The sequence below is a fragment of the Cylas formicarius genome, unplaced genomic scaffold (genome assembly GCF_029955315.1).
Source record: "Cylas formicarius isolate icCylForm1 unplaced genomic scaffold, icCylForm1.1 PGA_scaffold_1__22_contigs__length_36826433, whole genome shotgun sequence".
Taxonomy (NCBI): Eukaryota; Metazoa; Arthropoda; class Insecta; order Coleoptera; family Brentidae; genus Cylas; species Cylas formicarius.
The window spans coordinates 25565715-25588668 of record NW_026844264.1 but is presented as its reverse complement, the minus strand read 5'-3'; the positions used below and the strand labels follow the sequence as shown (position 1 = coordinate 25588668).

At 33.5% G+C, this 22954-nt stretch overlaps 2 protein-coding genes across 3 annotated transcripts in view; one reads left to right on the top strand and one right to left on the bottom strand.

Moving 5' to 3' along the window:
- Positions 1 to 15129, top strand: part of LOC132696723 (GTPase-activating protein) — a 31204-nt gene extending 16075 nt beyond the window's left edge. Inside the window, exons 6-11 of the mRNA XM_060661715.1 lie at positions 6079 to 6562; positions 8615 to 8790; positions 8948 to 9054; positions 9118 to 9361; positions 12170 to 12451; positions 12526 to 15129. Coding sequence (XP_060517698.1) covers positions 6079 to 6562; positions 8615 to 8790; positions 8948 to 9054; positions 9118 to 9361; positions 12170 to 12451; positions 12526 to 12628 — 1396 coding nt within the window. The 3' untranslated portion in view covers positions 12629 to 15129. The remainder of the gene's footprint in view (positions 1 to 6078; positions 6563 to 8614; positions 8791 to 8947; positions 9055 to 9117; positions 9362 to 12169; positions 12452 to 12525) is intronic.
- Positions 15130 to 15134: 5 nt separating this feature from the next.
- LOC132696724 (uncharacterized) overlaps positions 15135 to 22954 on the bottom strand; it is a 32518-nt gene continuing 24698 nt past the window's right edge. The window contains exons 2-7 of one of the 2 annotated variants that reach the window (XM_060661716.1): positions 22325 to 22617; positions 22105 to 22268; positions 20394 to 20519; positions 20226 to 20294; positions 18398 to 18619; positions 15135 to 15709 (exon numbers count right to left, since the gene is read on the bottom strand). In XM_060661716.1, coding sequence (XP_060517699.1) covers positions 15639 to 15709; positions 18398 to 18619; positions 20226 to 20294; positions 20394 to 20519; positions 22105 to 22268; positions 22325 to 22617 — 945 coding nt within the window. In that variant the 3' untranslated portion in view covers positions 15135 to 15638. The remainder of the gene's footprint in view (positions 15710 to 18397; positions 18620 to 20225; positions 20295 to 20393; positions 20520 to 22104; positions 22269 to 22324; positions 22618 to 22954) is intronic. The other variant, XM_060661717.1, reaches the window with a different exon arrangement.

The window sequence follows — 22954 nt, the reverse complement described above, 5'->3', positions numbered from 1 at the left end:
GAGAAATTTTTTTAACAATATTAACTTACCGAGTGTCTCCAAAGTGATGGGCTTGATTGGGAAATTTGGACAGCCTTCGTAACCAAAAAATATTTTTGTGAATGGAATCCAGAAATAGTTTAGGAAAGGTGTAGAGTAATAAAATCTCATTAGATATGCAAATGGACTACAGACTGGTCCAAGGAATACCTAATCCACATTAATTATTTGTTATCCATTCCTAAAACTCTGAAAGTGTTGTGCCAACAGATTAAAAAATGTATCTGGTATTAGATACCCTTATTTGCGTCATCACCTCTTGACGTTATAATTATGAACCCATCGATCATGTAGTCGAGACCCCGAGATTAGGCTCATTCGAAATTTACTAGTTGATTTAAATATGCCCTTATAATATTTTTAAATTATTTTAGTTTTTCAGTAGCCAATGTTTTAGAGTAATTTTACATTTGTGATGAGACGCGGGTATGTTCTGCAAAATATATTCGGTCATAATTTAACCGTGAGAAAATAATCAACTTATTTCACGCAAACAAACAAAACTCTTAGATATACCCAATGTCCCACAAAAAATCTATTCGGCCAAGTGATGGAAATTATTTTCGAATTTCTGGAATGACCACCAGCGGGCGTAATTGTTATCTTAAATTTGAAAAATCGGTTTCAATAAACATTCTAAACCACAGTTAAAATGGCTACTTCAGAAACTCGAAAATAATTTCCAGCCAAAATTTTGCGTCCGTTTTTTCTCGTTTCCTTTACTGGGACATCCATATAATGCATGATCAAACAGCTATCTAAAAGAATATTTACAACTATTTTGGTTGCTCTGTACAATAATAAAAAGTCGTGGAGATTTAGTGGAAATCCAGATAAAGTGATCAGAAAAAGCGATTATTTTATAGAATAACACAAATTATGTAGGAAGTGTAAGAATTAGCTGTCATATGCGAAGAATAGGTTTTAATCCCTTTTTTAAGATTTACGTTTGCTGGCAACGGACCAGTCAGTTATACAAATTTTTTTCTGCCGGTTTTGTCAAATGCAAATTGCACGTATATGAAAAACTTTACCATTTGTTGAAACCTCTGCTTTTAAAGAACGATGACAGCACAAATAGCATATTTTATTCAAATTTTTTATTTTTTTTTTTATTTCATAAAAGGCAACCAATTTGGGTAATCCATTTTAGGATATATTATGGCGTGCTGCAAAGAAAGTTTTCAGTTCCAATATCAGGACCCCTTAAATTTTGTTTAATCTAATGGCTTTCTCTGAAATTTCAACAGCGAAATCGGAAACTAAACCTTCCTAATCGACGACATAAAATTTCCTCGTCCGCGGTCCCACAAATTAAAAAATATCCCATAGCGACTCGACAACGACGTGACTTTGGCTGTCGGCAACCGACGATGATTCACAATCCGACGACACACACATAACATTCGATCGCAATGCGTGGTAAAATTTTTATTGTTATTCTGCGCGTTGGTTGGCAAACAGAAGCGGCCAAATTAACACAAACAAAACAGTCCAGCCTGTGCATATGTGTTTGTGTAGCGTTCGATAGTAAGTACGAGGAAAAAACACGAAAAACAGATGCTTCGAGACTGCAGGGGTTTGAATTTCATTCTGGTTATTTGCTTTGTTTGCGGTATGATGCGGTTCGTATTGCGTAAATGTTCACGATAGTGAACGGGTTTTCCGCGGTAGCGAAATGGCGAGGAACTGCTCTGGTATGCATCAATTGTTTAGAATGATCTCAGACTAAGTAATTACATATATTTAAGTCCAATTTTTTTATCTTAGGATTTGAGACGCGGGGAAAACTGTTATAATGAAGACAAAAAGGTGACCATGCAAGGCAAAGCTAAAGGCAGTCCCTGAGGGGAAATAATGTTATACTTTTGTTATGTTAAAATTTTTGACAAAACTTCTGGATTCCTCCTGCGTCTGTTTTTGCTGAGTCGAACTTGCTGACGTTTCGCCAATCATCCTGTTGGTTTCTTCAGAGCTTGACTGAAATTGACTCTCATTATGAGGAGCATAAACACCGTCTCGGATGACTGATTCCCACCCATATTGGTGACAGGTAGAGGCCTGAGTCGCGGTTAAGATTGTTAGGTTGTTTATATATTTCTATAGACTCTCGGATTTTTCGTTGGTAGAAGAAAGTACATGCAAGAGTTTTAGTTTTAAGAATATCTAAGAATGGAAAGTTATTATTAGTTTCCAAACAGTGGTAAAACGTATGTTAAGGTGTATATCGTTTAAATGGCTAAGAAATCTAGGGTTTCTTGACCGTGAGGCCAAATAACAAAAGTATCATCGACGTAACGTTTGAATAATTTTGGTTTTAGTTGAAAGGTGTCTAGAGCTTTCTTCTCAAATGCTCCATAAATTTATTCGCGATGACTGGTGATAGTGAAGGACTCATAGCTTTTACCGATATTTGTTCCAAAGTTTGACCTTTATAAGAAAAATATGTTCCAGACAAGCATCTTTCGATTAAGGTGAGAAGGTTTGGTTCTAGATTCTCGGATGTTAATATATCTGAAATGATGTTCAGAGTTTCAGGAATAGGAACTTTGGTTAGTTGAAACTGACTAGAATATCTTTTGTATCTAATGTAATGCTTTTTAATTGTTCAATGAAGTAAGTGCGAAAGTATCAGTTTTCCCTATAAAGGGGTTTAATAAGGAAACTAGATGTTTAGCTTGAGAATATCTTTGAGAACCAATAGTGCTGACAGTAGGTTGATGGGGTAATCCTGGTTTGCGGATCTTTGGGAGTCCGTGGAGACGAGGAATTTTATAATCATGGGGTGACAGATTTTTTCACGGAGTCTGATAGAGCCTTAATAACAGATTTAAGGTTGCGAACCATAGATGGCGTAGAATCTTTTTTACGTTGACGAGTCAGTTTCAAGCTCTGAAGAAGCCAAGAGAATGATTGCTGAATTGCCTTTGAAAGTCTACGTATATTGAATTCATAGAAAAAGTGTAACAAATAATTCGATAATCAAACGAACTTACCTGGTAAGTGAAGTTCGATCGGAATTATACGCTACACCTCTTCGCGGAAATCACCCATTTCGGCCCAATGTACTGTTCTGAACAGTATATATATATATATATATATATATATATATATATATATATATATATATATATATATATATATATATATTTATATATATATATATATATATATATATATATATATATATATATATATATATATATATATATCACTATTTGGAAAAAACCTGTCTTGTAGGTGTTGTATAAAATCGAAAAACATTTTAATTTAAAAATTTAACATTGCGTTCCATAAAAGCGTGGCAATACAAAAATAAATTGCTAGATATTTTTGTATGACACGTTGCCCAACTTTTTAAGACGAAATAGAAAACGTGTTTATTTTCAAGTAAGGAGAGTATTAAGTTTATTATGTGAATTTAAAATGTAAATGTAGCAGTTTAGTGTTGGGACTGGTCAACTGACCACTTCTTAATTCACTGGTCAATTGACCGACTTCTTAATTGACTAGTCAAATTCGATCAAAATGTTTTAAATAACAGTTGTTTAATAATAATATGCAATTTATAATAAATTATTATGCGTTTGTGATATCTAATATCCCAATAAAAATATCCACCCTATTTAGTTCTCAGAACGACGAGATCACGACGTAACGTATAATATAAATGAATATATAATATAAAAAAATTAATAAATATAAATTTTATTGCATTTTAAAAATTATTTCGGTCAATTGACACAAAAAAATTTGACCGGTCAATTCGAAAACCGTATAGCAGGTACATACATAGTTTAAAATGAGTCAAGTTGACAAGATTTTAGGAAACCTCCTTTATGACATAATAACGAAAGGAGCTTTACTAAAATTTTAGAATGTATATGCAGATTAAAAGATATATGCTATAATAGGAAAACGTTTTTTTGGATTTTTTATTTTTTCCAAATTTTACAACATTTTATTGGCAATTGAGAATATGTGTTTTAAAAGATGTTTGCGCCACACATTTGGGATTTTTCAACAGATAAAATTCAACTTCTTTGCAATTCAAATTTTTACATCGTTGCGTTTGTAACGACGTCAATGTACAGCCGAGCGAATAATCCGATTGATAATTGCACGCCAGGCACATAATATGCAAATAATGCACAACAATTAACAATGAGAACATGGATCGACAAATACCGAAATGAATTTACAATGTCCGGTCGAGCTGATCAAATCCACGATTACCGTTCGATTATTCGGCAGGCCGCCGCGGGATCACGCGTCCCGAATGCTTAATTACAGCACACTAACACACTATCGATTTTATAGATTACGAGACCAAATGCCTGAATGCTTGGTTGAAGGAAATTTATAAATAAATGTTTCGAGACGACGAGACTCATTAAACGAAACTTAAACTTAATATAAAAGATTCTAGTAGTTCACCTACAGTGGAACAAGCATAATCAGATTAAATGTTACGTATGAAACAGACGAATGTTAAATTTTTCGCTTTTACGATTTTCTTTCTAAAAATCTTCATATCAATATTTAACAAAACCAAAACCTTTCCCAGTTACTTCTATAATGATGCAATCAACTCGATCTAAAAAAAATATCTCTATCTATATCTAGTGGGGATAGTTGTTCATTGATGTATTCTTACTGAAATAATTTGCACAATATTTATTTGATGATCAAAGAATATTTTATTTAGATATCTGATATTAATATATGAATATACCTACAAATGCATAATATTAAAGTAAGTCTTTACAAGTGTCATAAAAAAATAAATATGTACATTTGACCAATCCTTTTTATTTAAAAAAAAAACGGATTTAAATCAATAATTAAAAGGATGCCAAATACTGATTTGTTATTTATTTCTATATAATATAGGCAAATATATATTTTTCTAAAATACCTAATTACCTAATTACACACCAATCTAGCGTGCGTCACTTTACGACGTCAGTTTCGTTTCCCACGGATCGTAGCCACTTCGGACATTTCCCGGATTTTACCGAACGGGTTTGGAAGCAATCGGATGCTTTCGGAGGTATTTCCCACGCCTTGAATTTTGACGTTTGTCAATTCTGACGGTCATGCCAGTGAATGTATTCGTGTTTTGAGAAAATGTACCCCCGTACAAAAAGTATAGTATGCAACACGTTCGGTAAACTTTTTAAGTCACTCATTTATTAAACACTCGCTCCGCTCACGTCAAATAAACTCGTGAGTCAAATGCCGTTTACCCAACTTGTTGCATAATATACTATTGCCATGTCATATACAAATGATAAAACTGTATATACTGTATATTATGCAACAAGTTTTGCAACGGCTGCGCTCCACTAGTGCCAAATAAGTCGTGTACCACACTAATACAATAACCTATCATTACATGGAAATACTTTATATAATTATATATATTTAATTGATGAGTTATAATTTATTTTCAAAACCAAATTAGATCATGTAATATGCAAAAGGTGTGACCCCATAAAAAAACTTTCTTTTGCCCGTTATATATCTTCATTACTTCCACCATCTGCTACACAAGAATTTATCATTTTAAAAAATGTTTGTGGAAATTATTTCACAAAATGCGTGTCAATCTTTAAAAATCAACAAATAGAAAAATTCATGTCATTATAAAAAATCTCTTATTACAGTTAGTTATCTCCTATTAAGTGTTAATTTGTAGGGCAAAGAAAACAATCTTTATTACTAATTACCTTTCTCATTCTAAATAAAATTTAACTCGTCAAATCCATATAAGAAAATTAAATTTTAATTCGTATTGTTATAACAACAATTTCTACAGGAAATACTTTCTTTATCTAATGCTTCCCGAACATCTTCATTCTGTATTCCATATATTAGTTGATCTTATGGTGTTGCTGACAACATATCACTAATCACGTCAGAGTTGATCTAACAAAATTATAGAGCATTCACACCAAGCTACGTAATAATCAGTCGTCTATTTATTTCAAATTCTGTCCAAAATTTGTGAGCATCGATCATGGTTTTCAATTTTAGCGACCCGACGACCATATTCCGAGGCAACACTCTCGTCTCGAAAATGATGGACGAAGCGATGCGTTTGATCGGCCTCCAGTACCTCCACAAAACTCTTCGCCCGACACTAGAGGAGATCTTCAATGAGAAGAAGCCGTGCGAGATCGACCCCACGCGAGTCAAAGACCCCAACACGATTCAGACGAACTTCAGCAACCTCAAATACTATATCCAGAAGATCTTCGACGACATCACCCAGAGTGCGGTTCATTGTCCGGCGCTCATGTGCCAAATTTTCCACAATTTGAAAGAGTGCGCGATGATGTACTTCCCGAACAACAAGGAGGTGCGGTATTCCGTTATATCGGGATTTATTTTTCTGCGATTTTTCGCTCCCGCCATTTTGGGCCCCCGACTGTTTGATCTGACGACGCAAGCGATCGACTGCCAGACCAACAGAACGCTGACGCTGATTTCGAAAACCATACAGTCGCTGGGCAATTTGGTGAGTTTTGCATTTTTGAATATATCAATTATTTATACGGGGTATTACACATTTAAATCGCACCGTTAAGTTCTTAGAAACGGTAGTTAAACTTAATTTTAATATCCATAAATTTGAAAAGAAAAGTTATTAAAGTTTCTAATATGTGTGTTATATACAGTAAACTCCGTTTATAACGTACATGGAAAATAACGGATTTTCGGGTATTACGTACATATTTTACTGGTCCGTCCAAAATAGTCTTGATTTTTCATCGAATATTACTTTAATTAACTTCTACTACCGTTATAAAGTACAATATTTTCACTATTTTGGTTATAAAGTACGAGTGTACGCTAAAACCGGATTATCGAGCGGTGGTTCCCCGAAAAAATTGGGGATTTTCAGTAATCATTTGCGAGGTTTTCTCTTATTGTTTTACGGAATGGTGGGCTAGCACGATTTTTTGAGTTTAAAATGGCGGATCAGCGCGTCTTAAAAAAATGTAAAAGGAAATATGGAGATTATCAGAAGTATTGAGAGTGGCATCGGTAAGGGGGAAATTGCTGGACAAAAGAAATTGGCAAAAACAACAATATTTACAATTTCGAATCGCGAAATCGCGAAAAGTTCAAGAAAGCAAGTAACTGTAAATTGCACAGTATTAAAAAAAAATAGAAATGCTGTACGTTCAGATGTAGATAAAGCTCTTTAACGATGGTTTCAAATTCGAAGATCCGAAAATATTGCATTAAGTGGTCCAGTTCTGAAATCGAAAGCCGAAGAATTAACCAGGGGATTACAGGGTGAGGAATTTAGTTGTTCTACAGGTTGGCTCGAACGTTTTAAAGTTCTTCACAACAAAAAATTTCTGGTGCTATGTTGAACTGGTTAGAGGATAAGTGGTCCAGTATTGCATAAAATTACAGCTGTAAGGATATTTTCAATGTTGACGAGACTGGGCTATTTTAGAAAATGACTCCAGATCGTACCCTTAAATTTAGAGGAGAAAAGTGTTTAGGTGGGAAGCAGTCGACGTTGAGGTACACCGTTTGGGTTTGTGCAAATGTGACAGGAAGCGAAAAATCAAACTTCTTGTTATTGGTAAATATGAACGACCGAGATGCATGAAAAATGTGAAAAATCTACCTGTCATTTATAAGTCGAACCAGCGAGCAGGATGACTTCAGCAATTTTTTGTAATTATTAGGATGAAAAACTAATACGTCAGAATAGCAAAATATTGCCTCTGGTTGACAAGCTCATCCAAAAAATCTAATGGATCAGGCAGATATTTTCTGTATCCTTTGATCCAGTCATTTGAAAATAGGAACCTTTCAACATCACTCTCCTAGACTCCATAAAATTACTTGCACAATGTTGGAATGATGTTACTTCAGGGAGAATATAAAATTTGTATTGAGAAAAAATAGCGAATTTCTCAAAAAGAATAAAGTATGTACTTGTATGTTGTAAAGTTTATATAGTTTTTAGTGTAGGCAGTTTAGTTTCTTTCATTTTTAGTACCTATATTAGTGTTTATTAGTTTTCTATTTTCATATAAAATAAAAATATGTTCGTACCTACAAAAAAATTTTGCGCTTATAGAGTACTCATTTTCTGGTCCTTAGAGGGTACTTTATAACCGGAGTTCACTGTAGAATGTTTTGCGGAGTGCTAGCTAGATAAACCCTTTTCGAAGATATATTCTTAATTGACCTGTGCCGTAAGCGTGACTGATCATAGCTTTTATACTATTAAAAAAAGTGTGAAAAGTATTTGTGACTATGACTTTATGCCTATTATTATTACATAAATAATAGCGACATTAAAAAGATATACATATAAAAAATATGTGCTTTATTGCATTTATTGACATAACGACGTGGTTCTCATACAAACATTAAAAATAAAGTTCGGAGAATAAACGGACCTACTGTTTTTTTTTTTCAAATTTGTAAAAAGCATGAAAAACGAAACAACCCTAATTTAACCGATATCGGGTCCTGAATCCTGAAAACGACTTTAGATTATTTATAACCATTACCAGATCGGTTGCTCATTCTTCTGCAGGTGAGTTGTCGATCAACGCAGCAAGTTTGCAAGGAGGAGTACATGGATTGCCTTTACAAGGCATTCGGCACTGAAACACACAAAACTGCCATGCGGAAATTTCTCGAAATAATTTCCGCCAACACATCTAGTCCGCAGATAATCGAAAACGACAAACCGGTCACACTCAAAGAAGGGTAAGCATAAAAATTGAATTAATCCAGTTAAACACGTTATCAATTAATGATTTCCTTTCTTTTTTTTTTTAATGCAATTAGGGAGATAAAAAGGTACTGCAACTATTCAACGTCGCGTCTTGCGTGATTATGCTATACAATTATGCCTTTATTTTAGGTTAATGATAAAAAGAGCCCAAGGTAGGAAGCGCTTCGGCAGGAAAAATTTTAAACAACGCTACTTCAAACTGACAACGCATAACCTCAGCTATTCGAAGTGCAGAGGTGAGTGTTTTACGTCTCGGATGTATCGGATTAACCCAGCAATGGTCTATTTATTTTTTAAAGGGAAGGAAGCGCTGTGTGTGATACCGCTCTCGAATATCCTGGCTGTCGAAAGATTGGCCGAGACATCATTTAAAATGAAAAATATGTTCCAAATCGTGCAGCCCGAGAGGGCGCTGTATGTTCAGGCGGCTAACTGTGTGGAGGAAAAGGAGTGGGTGGATCTGCTAACTAAAATTTGTCAAACTAACGCCAATCGATTAAAAAAGTATCATCCATCAGCATTTATCAATGGCGAGTGGATGTGGTAAGTTTTATATATTTAAACATAACATTAAACATTAAGCATATGGTAAACTGTAGATTACCAAATAACAGGTAAAAATTAAATACCTGTGTTGTCGTATTACTGTTCTGCATTATAAAGTGGCCAATATAACGTAACCCTATACCTCATCTCAGAATACACAGAGCGTACGAAAAAAATCTTAAATACAAATGTCATTTGTTTCCAACAAAGTTTTATTGTATTTTATTTTCGCATATACTCTCGCACTCAGTGTTGCTTGGGTAAGCGCCACTTCTTTTTTTTTAATGGAACATCCTGTATATTAATACATGTTTGGATTCTACTCAAGTTTCTAGGAAAATTTCATATATAATGTTCTAATGGTTTTTAACATATTTAAGTTTTTATCTCAAATATGTCATTTGCAGGCCCTAAGAAAAATACCAATTTTTCCTAAAAGGAAAACTTTATTTTTTAATTTGGGTTTAATACCTTGTTGACAAGAACTTACTTTAATAGAATTTGTGTAATATTTCGATAACTAATGATGCGGGGTGTTCAAAAAAGTAAGATTAAATACCAAATTAAGAAAACTTCCAAAAATCTTCTTTTTTTTTTAGTGAAAACCCACAAATTTCATAATTTTATCTTGTTTACCATTAAAAATAAAGGTAAGTTTGTATAAGGTTGTCTATGCCGAAAATGTTTAGTTTTCTAAAGATTGACAAATTCATATTCTTATATAACGATTTTGCTGCGGGTTTCAAGCTTTGTTATATTTGTCAACGAATAAAAAGTCAAGAAGGCCAAGATAAACAAAAAAGCCGAGAATATCACATTTCATCGTTTTTATTTTATTACTACGTTGTTGAAGAGCGCTTAAAGTTATATGAGTGCTTTATTCCCAATAATGAAAGTCCAGCTTTGGCTCTTCGAGAGTACCGGCAGTTATATCCAGCAAGCGGATTACCCACTAAACAGATTTTTAGTAGAATAGTGTGTGACCTACAAAATGGTTCAGTCATAATAAACACCAGAATGAAACCGATAACTGTCCTTACTCAAGAAAAACAATGAGATATTCTGCTGTATTTTCAGGAGAGCTAACAAAGTTCCCAAGGCGTGACATTCCAGAAGTAAATCGAAGTAGCATTGAAAACACTTTGAAAGTAAATAATAATTTTCCATTTAAATTCCTCCCTGTTCAGTTAACAGCTGAGGATAAGAGTGCAAGAGCAACATTTTGCGCTCTAGTGATGGACCGTTACTTTGAATCCAATATATTTGAAAAAGTATTGTGGACTGATGAAGCTATTTTTAATACGGCCGACATTTTTAATAGGAAAAATAGCTACTACTGGTCTTCTAGTAAGAAACACCGTGTTAAAATTATTCAGAAGCAGCATTACAGAAGTGTATTTGTTTGGTGTGGTATAATATCTAACAGAGTTATTGGGCCGATATTTAATGAATTTAAACCTACTAGCTACGCAGATTTTATCCGCTTCTTGACGCTCTTTCAACAAGATAGTGCTCCGTATTATACGTCCAGACCTGTTATTAGCTGACTGAACAACCGATTTCCAACTTGGCCAGCTCGTAGCCCTAATTTGACGCCTTTAGATTTCTTTCTATGGGGAAACCTCAAAAATAAGGTTTTTCAAAATCGGATTGAAGATAGGGAGAATTTAAAAGACAAAATAATGCAGAAAATACTAGATATCAATAGATCTAATATGGTTAGTGATGCTATAAATAAATTGGAAACTATATATACGACGTGTTTGGCTAGCATTTTGAAAATTTATTGTAATACTATTTTTAGTTCATAATAAAAAGAATTGCCGAAACTTGATATATTATAGTTTTTTTAACCAAAAATATGGCACATTTTATCAAATTTAAGTAAAAAAATTATTGGTAATTTTGAAATTGTAACTCTCAGCCTAATATTTTTCTTTGGAATATGATTGATTTTATGCGCTCTCATAGCCAACAAAGAATAAATTGAAACTTGAAACCCGCAGCAAAATTTTCATATAACGATAAGAATTTGTCAATGTTTCAAAAACTAAACATTTTCGGCATAGACAACCTTGTACACACTTATCTTTATTTTTAATGGTAAATAAGATAAAATTATGAAATTTGTGGGTTTGTCGTTTCAAACCAGATGTCTTTTGTATTTAAGATTTTTTCGTACAGCCTGTATATTCTGAGATAAGGGATAGGGTTACCTTATATTGGTCACCCTATCCATATTTACAATGCAACAATTGGGTATCCGTGAGTTTGAAGGTTTGTAGTAGCAGACATTGTTTCCAAGAGAAAGTAATCTATTGGAACTGATCAGAGCTGCATAGCCCATCGTCTTATTTACTTCATAAAATGTCAAACAGAAAAATCCTGTGATTTCTGGCAATGCAAATTGTAAATTTACAAATTAAAGTTAATGCCACGTTTATTTTAGTGTAGTTGTCAACGTCTCTTTTTATTAGTTACAAATTTTTTATATGTAATGCAACTGTGAATGTGATTTTCTTTTCTATTAATAATCCCTATGGAATACTAGAAATCAGTCTTTCAATACGTTAGTCTATAAAAATTGCAACGCTTTTCATATTTATCTCAGCCAGAAAATATTAAATTGTTTAACATGGCTTCATTTACTGCTTTGATCAATGTTACACAATTTATATATAAGTTTTACACCATATTTAAAGGATAACGTGGATGCTGATCACTCAAAATTGAAACGTTTTAGTTAATATTTATGAATGTAAGAAATTATTTTTCGCACAATCGTTAAGTTTTGCAATCCTGCAGCTGCAAGTCACCAAATGAGTTGGCACCGGGCTGCAGCGAGGTCTCCCAAGTCGACAGTAACAATTATCACATGACTCTCGATCCCGAACGGGACCTCCAGCGGATCCATTCACTCGTAATCAGTCACATACAGCCCCTGGAAGCATCTATCAAGTTGCTGGAGGAACGAGGGCTTGCTATCTGCGATATCTTGAAGCAGCTGCGCGAGGTCGCTTTTCAGATTGAGCAACGACATCGGATATACAAAAGGGCTCTAGACAGAAATACTAAATATGGCAGCTTGTAAGTGGTTGTTCTGTTTTTACATTGTCTATTTAATTTGTAACCTTGACATAACGACAAGATATTTATTGCAGGGCCGCGCCGATCGGCGATGATAACTACTTGTTGGCCTCTCGAATGAACCTAGACCCTAACCTAATGCTTAGGTGTATATCGAGCGAAGCGACCGTCCCTTAGCCGAGCACTTATCCAGGATGTACACCCCCGGAGATTCTCAGAATGTAAGACTGTCACTTATTATGTAAGCAATTAAGGAACACCAGTGTAACAATTCTAAATATATATCTACCGCATAAGGGAGTGTGTGTGAGCCAAATACAGGACTCCTCACATGGCTAGTTTGACACTAACCGATTTTTTAAAAATCGAGTAAGCAACCGATTTTGGTGTCGCCTATTTGGGCGACTGTGGCTTCGCGTTCTATTGTCAAACAGGTGTCTCTGAATATAAAATTTTTGAAATTGCAAGTCCTGTACATGGTCGTTTTTGGTTATTGATTTGGTCGATCAGTACAGTAGATCACCAAGATATGCTACATATGTTAGTAGAGGTAGCTGGACGTGTTACTGTTAATTTCTGTTTAAAACGTGGAATTATTGTGTCGACCGATAATTAATGACGCTAATTTTATGGGACTCTTTAATATCAACCTCATACTTGCTTAATAAAAGTTAATGTAGTGTAGTTTTGGCACCAAGTTAATTAAAAAAGAAAAAACAATCGTTCCAGTTACTTCCATTAGCTCTCCCAAAAAGGAAGAATTATTAGCGATCGACCCTGTATATAGACGCATACATAATAATTTATATGTATGGATAAAGATTAGAAGAATCATATTTTTTTATTAGTTTTAAATGTCCATAGACAATCAGATTGTTTCGTTTTTATATATATATACGTATATATATTATCCTAAGTACAAAGACGCTAGCCCTAATTAGAATCGTAAAGAATTTTTGCGTTGTTTGGTGGTTTAATATGAGTTTCTACAATGGTTGTTTATATGTTGAGCGACTATCGCAATCTCCGAAATGGTAAGTATTATGTTATAATAATATCTTTTATTGCAAACTGAGTCCTACAAATTTAACAAAGCAACATCACAAAAATCACGTCGAGACAAATACATACATAAAACATTAGAAATAGGTTAATATTTGTTGCAAATCTGTAGACAACTAGCTTTCCTCAGTCATATTTTTTTATGCCTTTTGAAGATTGTTGTGCATTGATATCAAATTTCACTTGGTTTTTAAGTTAAAAATTAAATTTATATTGTTAATTAAATCAAGATCCTAATTTTCCAGACACAACGGAAATTTGAAGGTTTTGTGTTTATCCCAGCAGTTTAATTTACCATCAGTCACATTGTTAAGACTTTTTAGTGCTTAGAAAATGTCCTTTTTATGGAGATGACTTTTTTCATTTGACTTTACTCAAGATAAAAGGAAACCAAAACTTGAATATATTTTGTGTATAACTGAAGTTGCAAATTAATAAGCCTATAAATAGGGCAATAAAAAACGAAATTTAGATCTCATTTTACAGACCTGGTCGCATTCTTTCGGAGAGAGCAATAGTCGTACGGGCAAGTTAAGAAGAAACTAAATTAAACGCGGTATCGTTACAAGAAAAAGTTTCATGAGCAATAATGCAGATAGAGTGATTAGAAATTAAATTTTTGAATAGTTAAAAGTGTCTTCCTGTATATAGTTTCCTTTTTTTTATAATTTTTTTGTATGGTCATTAGAATGTTGAATATTTTTTTATTGATTTGTAAAATAGTGTATATTTTTTTTCTTGGACGCAGGGTATTCTGCTGCTCTTGTGGACTAAAATGAGTAAACTGACTATGAAATACTGCAACAATTTTTAATCCCTGCATATGGAATTGTCTCTGTTCTTGTTCTCCACAAGAATTCGACATTTCAGAAAAACCATAAACAGAGTGTGTGTCTTAAAAAAAAAACAATAAGAATAAATAGAATCAGAAAATAAATCACTTGTTTTTTTGGAAAAAATGCAAGTAATTTTTTCATCAGATTTTATAACTATTTGAGTTAATTTTTTAGAATGGTTCAGGTTTAGTTTTGTTTATTGTATCCTCCTAGACTCTGTCAAATCAACATACATATTTTTCTTATCACTATATGAAAAGTTGTTGTTAAGAAAAAGACATTTAGATTGACATGTGGTGTGCAGAAGACACTAAAAGTAGTGAGTTGATAAAAATCAATTTATAAACTAATATCTCAAAATCAAAAATATTGTAACAGTTTCATCGTTTTTGTTAACAGAGTGAGTTGAATACTGGAGTTGGTGTTGAAGACGATTTGTTTAACATGAAGATACACTATTAGAATCAATATAGGTTAGACATAACTCCGTTGCTTTTTATTTATCTAACTTCTATTTATTCTAATATTCCAATCTGTTGTTTTTCCCAAATACTTTTTTGTTTTGTAAATAGTATTTTATGTCTATTGTACTGATCTTCTCAGTGGGTTTTCTTCTTGTTCCGCGCATTTAATGCATTTCTAATATTGATTGTTCTTTATTAACTTATTAACAATTTAAATTATTCAATGTTAATGTTTTGTTTTTTTTTTATTATAATTATTAAGATATAGTCCCTTGTGAATATTTCTATTGTACAAAACGTCCAATAAAACTTCAATTCGACGTATACTTGCTTGTTATTTATTTAGCGACCGCGAATTTGATTACAACAATAATTTAACTGATATTTTATTGGAACACATGCAAATTATTACATATATACATACAAAAAACAGAGCTAATAAATAGAACGTTTCTTAAGTGAGCAAGTATAAAATTGGTGCATCAGTCGCAAATAAATCTTTGGTGAAAATATTTTGTTATGCAGATTTTAGAAGAAAGAGATCAGAGTACACAGTTGGTCCTCAGTCAGAAATTTTTGACAAAATGTTTTTACTGAAAAATTAAACTAAAAACACAAGAAATCCTAATATAATAGTCTGGACTATTTAAGTAAAAAAAGTCAAACAGTTCTGTAACACGCAATAAAAATTTTTTAAAAATAAAACCTTTTTACTAACGAAAACGTTCCGTGATGAGTGGCGCCTTCTTTTTTCGTGAGTACCTGCGTGTGCAGATTAAGTTTAAATATTGACTAGGGTATTGCACAATTACTCTTATTGCTATTTTACTGGCGGGGCAACGCTAACGCCCTCCATGGTTTCTTCTCGATGTGCTGTATGTCGCTGTAAGAACGTTCTGAAATCAAAAGTAAAGGTTAAAGTCGAAAGACTGAAGAATTAAAAATATTTAAAATTCCTTCCTTCATTATTACTTATTTACAGCAGGCTGGAATGCAATTGAAAACTGATGAAATAACATAATAGTGACGTAAGTTTCGTTTGCTGAGAAGCAAGTAGCCGATTTCAAGGCCTAGCTAAGAAAGAAGAGAAAACGCTGAACCGCTAACAATTTATTTAAAATTAAAAAAAAAAACTTCCTGAGCATAATCGTCTGATCTTATAGTCAATAGGTCCTTAAGAAAATCACTAAACACTCGAGAATTTACTTTTCCAAAAAAAATACATTAAAAATTTCGACACAAATTATTATTAATGTTTGATCGTAATTTTCTTTACGATTGGACTGCAATTCTTAAATTACCCACATTATATATCAAAATAGCAGTTTCGTTGATAATCCCCAGTAACGTCTAACTGATTCACAACCACTTTTATGTTTTATGTCGCCACAAACAAATTCTCTCACAAAATCTCATATGCAACCAAAAAATAACTGAAACCAGTCGTCTAAACAAGAATATCTCAATCGGTGTCAATGTGCATAAGCCTACTGCTACCGTGTTTTAACTTGATAGAACGTAGATGGCACAAGTATCGCTCCGGAAATAAGAAAATATTAAATATTAAAAATATGTCTGAGCATGTGCAATAAAAGCAAACAAGGTATTTTGTCTGTCTCACACGCTTGTGAAAGAAAACTTTATTTAGCGAATTTACTTATTTAAATATATAATAACCCAATATGTAATATCCCACTATAAATTAAAAAGTAAAAGTCCGTGAACGACAAGTATACCGTGTGACACAAGAAAGTGGGAACACTCTATAACTTTTAAACGGCTTGAAATAGCGATTTGAAATTTGAAATTGCTAATATGGACTGAATTTTTTGACAATATGTAGTCAATGATTGCACCTCCTTTTTGAGCGGAAACGATAGTAGCCTTCGAATTTTAAATGCCAGAACCTATATTTTTTTGCATTTTTGGATTCAGGAGATCATTCTACGTAGAACGTAACGATTTTTCTCTTTTTTTTTGTTTTTTCAAATCTGTCACTTTTTGTCCGTAGAATCAACTTGAAAGAGTGTTACTGTAAGGCAAGTTTTACATTGACACAAAACATAACATTCATTTATTTTGCAACTGGAGTTTTCTATTTATTTGAATTAAATGAGTGCGATAGAACTTCCATAGAATGTTTTTAAAATAACCTCCTTCATGTATACGACACTCCCTGCCTCTAGAAATTACATTTGCTGTAACCCTTCCTAACATTTCGGGAGTTACAATAAAAAAATGCAGCTGATATTCTCCGCTGTCTTTCGAGTACTCCCAAACAAAAAAATCTAACGGTGTCAAGTCCGGTGACCGTAAGGGCCAATTGACTGGACCGTGTGTTGAGATTAGTCTATCCCCATAAACATCACGTAGGTGTTCAGTCACATTTCTAAAATTATGGGGAGGCGAGCCAACCTGCTGTTTTTTAATTTAATGTCATGGAAAGAGGCAAATCATATAACGAGTCTTCAATTTCATTTCTTAGGAATTGTAAATATCGTGCACCAGTTAAGGCACCATGAAAAAAAACAGGTCCAATAAGTCGTCTATCACTCCTGCCCAAACATTGATTCCGAACCGTTCTTGAAACTGTCCGGGACAAATAATTCTTTGATTATTTAAAGACCAGTATATGTTGTTCTGTCGGTTAAACATAGTATTATTATAGTATTGTGATCAATGAACAAAATTAAGTTAATTATCCTCACAGATTCTCTTGAGATCTCTAATTCTAATGCCACTTCTTTTAGCGACGCAGCGGAATTTACGTTGACGTATCCCACAACATTGATTTTCACTTATAATAAAATTATCATGTCGATGAATTCGTGGATTTCTCATTTTCAATTCCAGCTTTCTAAAGAAAGAATGTGCAGGAATGCGACGTCCCGGATAGCGGGCTGCATACAATGCACGGGCCTGTCGAGAGTTTTTTCTGCATTCCCCATATATCAGAAACATATCAACTTTTTCTCCATTTGTATATTGATCATCATTGTTTTCCATGATATTCCAACTCGATAACACGACATGTAAGTAATATTTTGTTTTTATAAAAATGTATTTACTTATCTGCTTTTTTCCTTCCTGCGAGCTTATTAACGGATTTTGAAAATTTTGGTGTAAAAAAAAATACCGATTGTTTTCACTAGGGTGCTATTTCAAAAAATGTTATTTGTCATTTCGTTTCCAATTTTTCACATGATCATGTGACCCGATAAATAGTATTGATGATGGTCACAGCCTCCTAGACACAATTTTCAAAAATTAAATAAAAATTTTAAAGAACAAAACAAAATGGGAAAAACTGTCCTAACCTACGTAAAATGACATCGTGAACTAAAAAATGAAAAAATATCGGTTGTACCATTTAAAATTCGAAAGTTACTGGAAGTGCAACCATTGACTACATATTGTCAAAAAATTATTACCCTTCCAGCCGTTTAAAACAACAACAAGTGTTCCCACTTTCTTGTGTCACCCGGTCTATGAAAAGATAATCAATTAAATCTTTTATTAAAACCTACAAATTTCACTAAACTTTTCAAAAAACTAGAGTTTCTGAGTGAGATATGTACACTGACCTCTGAATTTGATGTACTGGCACTGACCCTCCGGTACGTTTACCATCGGACTGTTCCTCTTTGCCGGAGGGTTCCCGCCCTCCTTGGTCGACCTGAAAGAGCCGGCTGCTCTTAAAGAGGGTGGCTGTACACACAACACATCCCTACTCAACCTGTATGAAGTAACTGAAGGGGCGCCTAAGGTACTGTCATCGTAGCTGTTGATATCTATGTCGGTAAGCACTGAAGAAAGAAAAATAAATTAAATCGTCGCACTCGTTTTCGATCTCCTTCGAAGCAAGAAGTTTGGGTCGCTCCCAGACCCCATTATTGTAGCCGATTAAAAATTATTTTGAGCGCCGCGACGACCAGCGAACCAAATATTAATTTACATCGCAAACGTTTCTTTCCGCGTTTCGTATTTCTCTCGGTGATTATTTTTCAAGGTACGCTGAACAAATCGAAAGAACTACTGGTTTAAAAAACGCGTCGTATACATTCGATTCCTTTAAAACATCACTTTTCGATATTGCGTTTTTTTTTCAATCAATTTCAAGCACTCTCAATTCTTTGGCGCGTAGATCTCATTTAGAAAGTAATTTCTATGGCAAAATGAAAGACGCTATTAAAAAAAAGGCGGGTACGTATTTAAGTTCCATCTGGCAAGTATTGCTGAAATTTTAACTAAATAATTCAGACGAGAGAAAATTCAGCACAAAAATTGTAAGCTAGTATTTATGGGATAATAATTTTTTTTTAAAACAGTCCTATTGAAATGTCCACGAAAACAATCGAACAGTTGTTTGATTAGTTTTTTTGTAAGCACTTTCTTAAAGGTTGCAATTTTTTTAAATTACATGGGTGGCATTATTCTCAAAATTCAATATGGCAGAAAAAATCTTAATTTTACACCTAACTCAAATTATGTTTAAAATTAGGATTAATCTTTTACAGTCGATTAAAATGTTTACTGGTTTCGGTAATGAATTTTACTAATACACTTTCCTTTAATATGGCACCTCCAAGTTTAAAATGACTTTCATTAGTTACAAATCACCGAGAAAATTATGTATTCAAATACGATAAGCAAATAAGAAATGTGTTGTCAGTGGATTGAGATAAAAATAAAAAAAATAAACAAAATTGGAAAAAATAAGAAACAATGTTTAAAACAAAATTACATTCAAAAAATATCTCTAAAAAACGAATATTTGCGATCCAAAAAGTTAGACAAGGTGGAATTTAAAATAGTTGCCAAGCTAACTAGGAACTCAGATATGCACAAAAAACAAGAAGAGAAATGATAGACAGAAACCAATCATAATTTTATATTTTTCAAATAATACATTTTCATAAATCCTGGTTGTCTCCTGAGCCGAACCTAGATATGTTATAATAAAACTTTCCTTCACATTTCCATCATAGGTCAGCTCAGTAGGCGACCAGGATTCATAAAGTTGCATTAGTCTATTTATGATTTCTTTGATCTGTGATTTTTGATGTTAAATAATATTAACCGATAGCTAGGTAAATTGTGTAAAATAGAGAAGTGCCTATCAATAAAATTTAACTCTGTGCCAGTTTAAATGTTATTCAAATTCAATTAAAATTTAAGTTTTATAAAGTAAGTGTTAAATGTAATCTATCTAGGTATCTATATAATAATGTGTCCTGTGGAAAAACAAACAGAAAGCAGACAATCCAAAATACAAATTGAGAAAACTAAGCCCTCAACTAAAAAACCATAAAACGCGCCTGATATACATGGACGAATAAAATATTCCCGAAACATGTACCCCTCGTGACGTCACACACACGAAATTTGACCCTGTCGTGGTCGGGTACTTACGAGTTTTACTTTGAAAAAACCATTTGCGTTTACGGCCCCGAGATCCTTGTTTGGCTGCCCTCAATAAACCTATCGCAATTTGAAAAATAATGTGCGCATAATATACGAAACTCCCAAAAAGTATCGTAAATCGTCAACACTATAAATACACGCTTAAAAAGTACTTACGCGATAATCTATTGTCCAAAGTCGGATGTTCCCAGTCCTCCTCCCTGGGTGTCCAGTCTCTACGCCTATCACAAGAGGATTCCTGTGTCGATTTGGCCACACTGTCTGCGAGCAGTCGTCCTACCGCTGGAAATAAATAATATTTATATTAATTGAAATAAGAAATATATCACTTGGACAACATCAACAAATTATAGTGTTGTGCAAGCTTTAAATGGGAGATTCCGTATATTTTATGCTAATTTTTAATAGGTTGGTCTTTACCGATCCACCATTGACAAATGAAATGTAATGTACCATGAAAACTTTACTGTTCGTTAATGGGGAAACTAATCAGGTACCAGGTGTCCCATAAAGTCGCAAACAATCATATTTTTTTATTAAACGAGATATATTTCATAAGTAGTCAAAAGTATTTAGCCTTTTTTCTAATCAGAGGCTAACTATTATAACGAGTGTAACAAAAATAATAAAATATATATATTTTTGTAGATTATTCATAAACGTGATGAGGGTAAAATTTTTTTTCTTCATGGAAGACGCTGTAACCAAAACTGTCATCGGACCTCGAAAGATAAGTATCATCTTGGTTAGTTTAATATTTTGACCAAATTAAATGTACTTTTTTGATTTGAATGTTGAGAATGTTCGTCAGCCCGCATAAAACGGTTCTCTAATCTAGATTTCTTAAATTAAAAAAAGGAAAAATTATTTTAATGACTATACTTTCTTTTTCAAGAAATTACTTAACCTTAAATGTTAAAATTTGGTTGGTAGGTACCATTAGTTGGTTTGATTCGTTTACAATTATTTTTTTTACTCCCTACTCTATATAAAAAAATTATGCACCGATCAGGCGTGCACAAAGAGTAACGTTGAATCATTAGCTTTAGATATTTTATTTAGGGGTTGGGAGCGATCGGATATTTTGATAACCCAGGAAAGTGCCCAAAACTGGACGCCCTGTACAATTCGATTGAAAAACCGGAAATATTTTGAATGAAAAAAGCAAATTTCCATTGAAAAAAATATTAATTATACAAAAACCTTAATTGAAACTTTCTCTGTCTCGTCGTTAAAACATTAACCTAACTAACTAAAACGTCAACGACGTGGAGCTATTAGAAAAACGCCGACGATTCATCAGCACTCTAAAAACTTTCTAGACTGCGAAATTAGCTGCAACGCGGAGGAAAAATCCCGATATAAAGCAAAGGGGGTTTTACTATCTGCTAATTACACTGAAAATAAAAAAAATCGAGCAGCGGAGGCAAAGAAACGCTTTGTACTCGTGTTTTCGAATACGAGCAACTGATTGTATTCACTTCTGGCTAATGAATATGGACAAGAAACTGAATGTAGGAAATTAAATTTGAAAAACGTCTAAATGATTTTTATATTCACACGGTCGCGAGAGATTGTTGGGCAGTGTTTCTTGAATTGTCTGAATGGACCCAGATTTATAGTGAGCTAAATATCCAGTTATTTCTGCTAACAAATTGACAAGCTTCAGAATAAGAATAAGTATTCGTTAACTTTTTTCATTTTTGCAATTAACATGGTTATATATATATATATATATATATATTTTTTAATTTTCTTCATTCATTTCACCACATATGATGTGTTAAGTTCAGCTATGCCTTTACGACAATAAAAGCAAAGATTTATGTAATTTTGAGTATTAAAATGGAATATGTAATTTACTTACGAAATTTCTGACGAGCAGCCAACCAGTCATCCAAACCAAGGGCAATGTTATTGTTGTCCTTCTGCTTACCGTCATGCGAATACCTCAACGCCTTCCTTCTCTCCTTGCTGGTCAACATACACTCCTCGAGTAGTTCGAACCAATCTTCAAGACCATCCGCAGCCCTGTCACAATTTATTCTCAGCCATAACCGTAAACAATATCGAAAACTAGCCATTACCTCAAGTAAATTTTGCCGTCTCTACCGATGATCAGCGCTACGGTGCTGTATGTCTTTTTATTCTCCCATTCCACCTTGTCGACGTCAACCAGCTTCACTTTGAAGAGGAACTGACCCATTTCAGATATCCTGTCAGCCCCGGAAGCTCTCCGAAAACAATGCAGGTAGTCTCTAGTCAGAATAAAGTAGCGTTCCTTCCATCTGCTAAAAAGTTTGTCCCGTTGCTGCCACAGGAGGCCCCTTTTGATCGCGTGGGTCGACTCTTTGCCGTAATTACTCGTAGATAATAACGACTGGAAAAAAACATATCAACAAATGAAGTTATAACCAAAAGAGACCGCGTCGTAATATTTTTATCCATTCTATTCTAAATTCGGCATCCAAATGAGAACAATTAACATTTTTTAGAAGGCCAAAGTCAAACATTTTTTGGGGGTTTTATCTCGTTTTCTTTACATATATTTTACATTTGGTAAAATTTTATGAACAGGACAAACTACGAGGGCTACGTATTATATTTCGGGATTTGTAATAAAAAACTATAAGCTACCAACAAATAAGACTTGTATCTCTAAATATTCACTATTGATGATGATGATCAATACTTTTGCATTCGACAAAAACCAATTA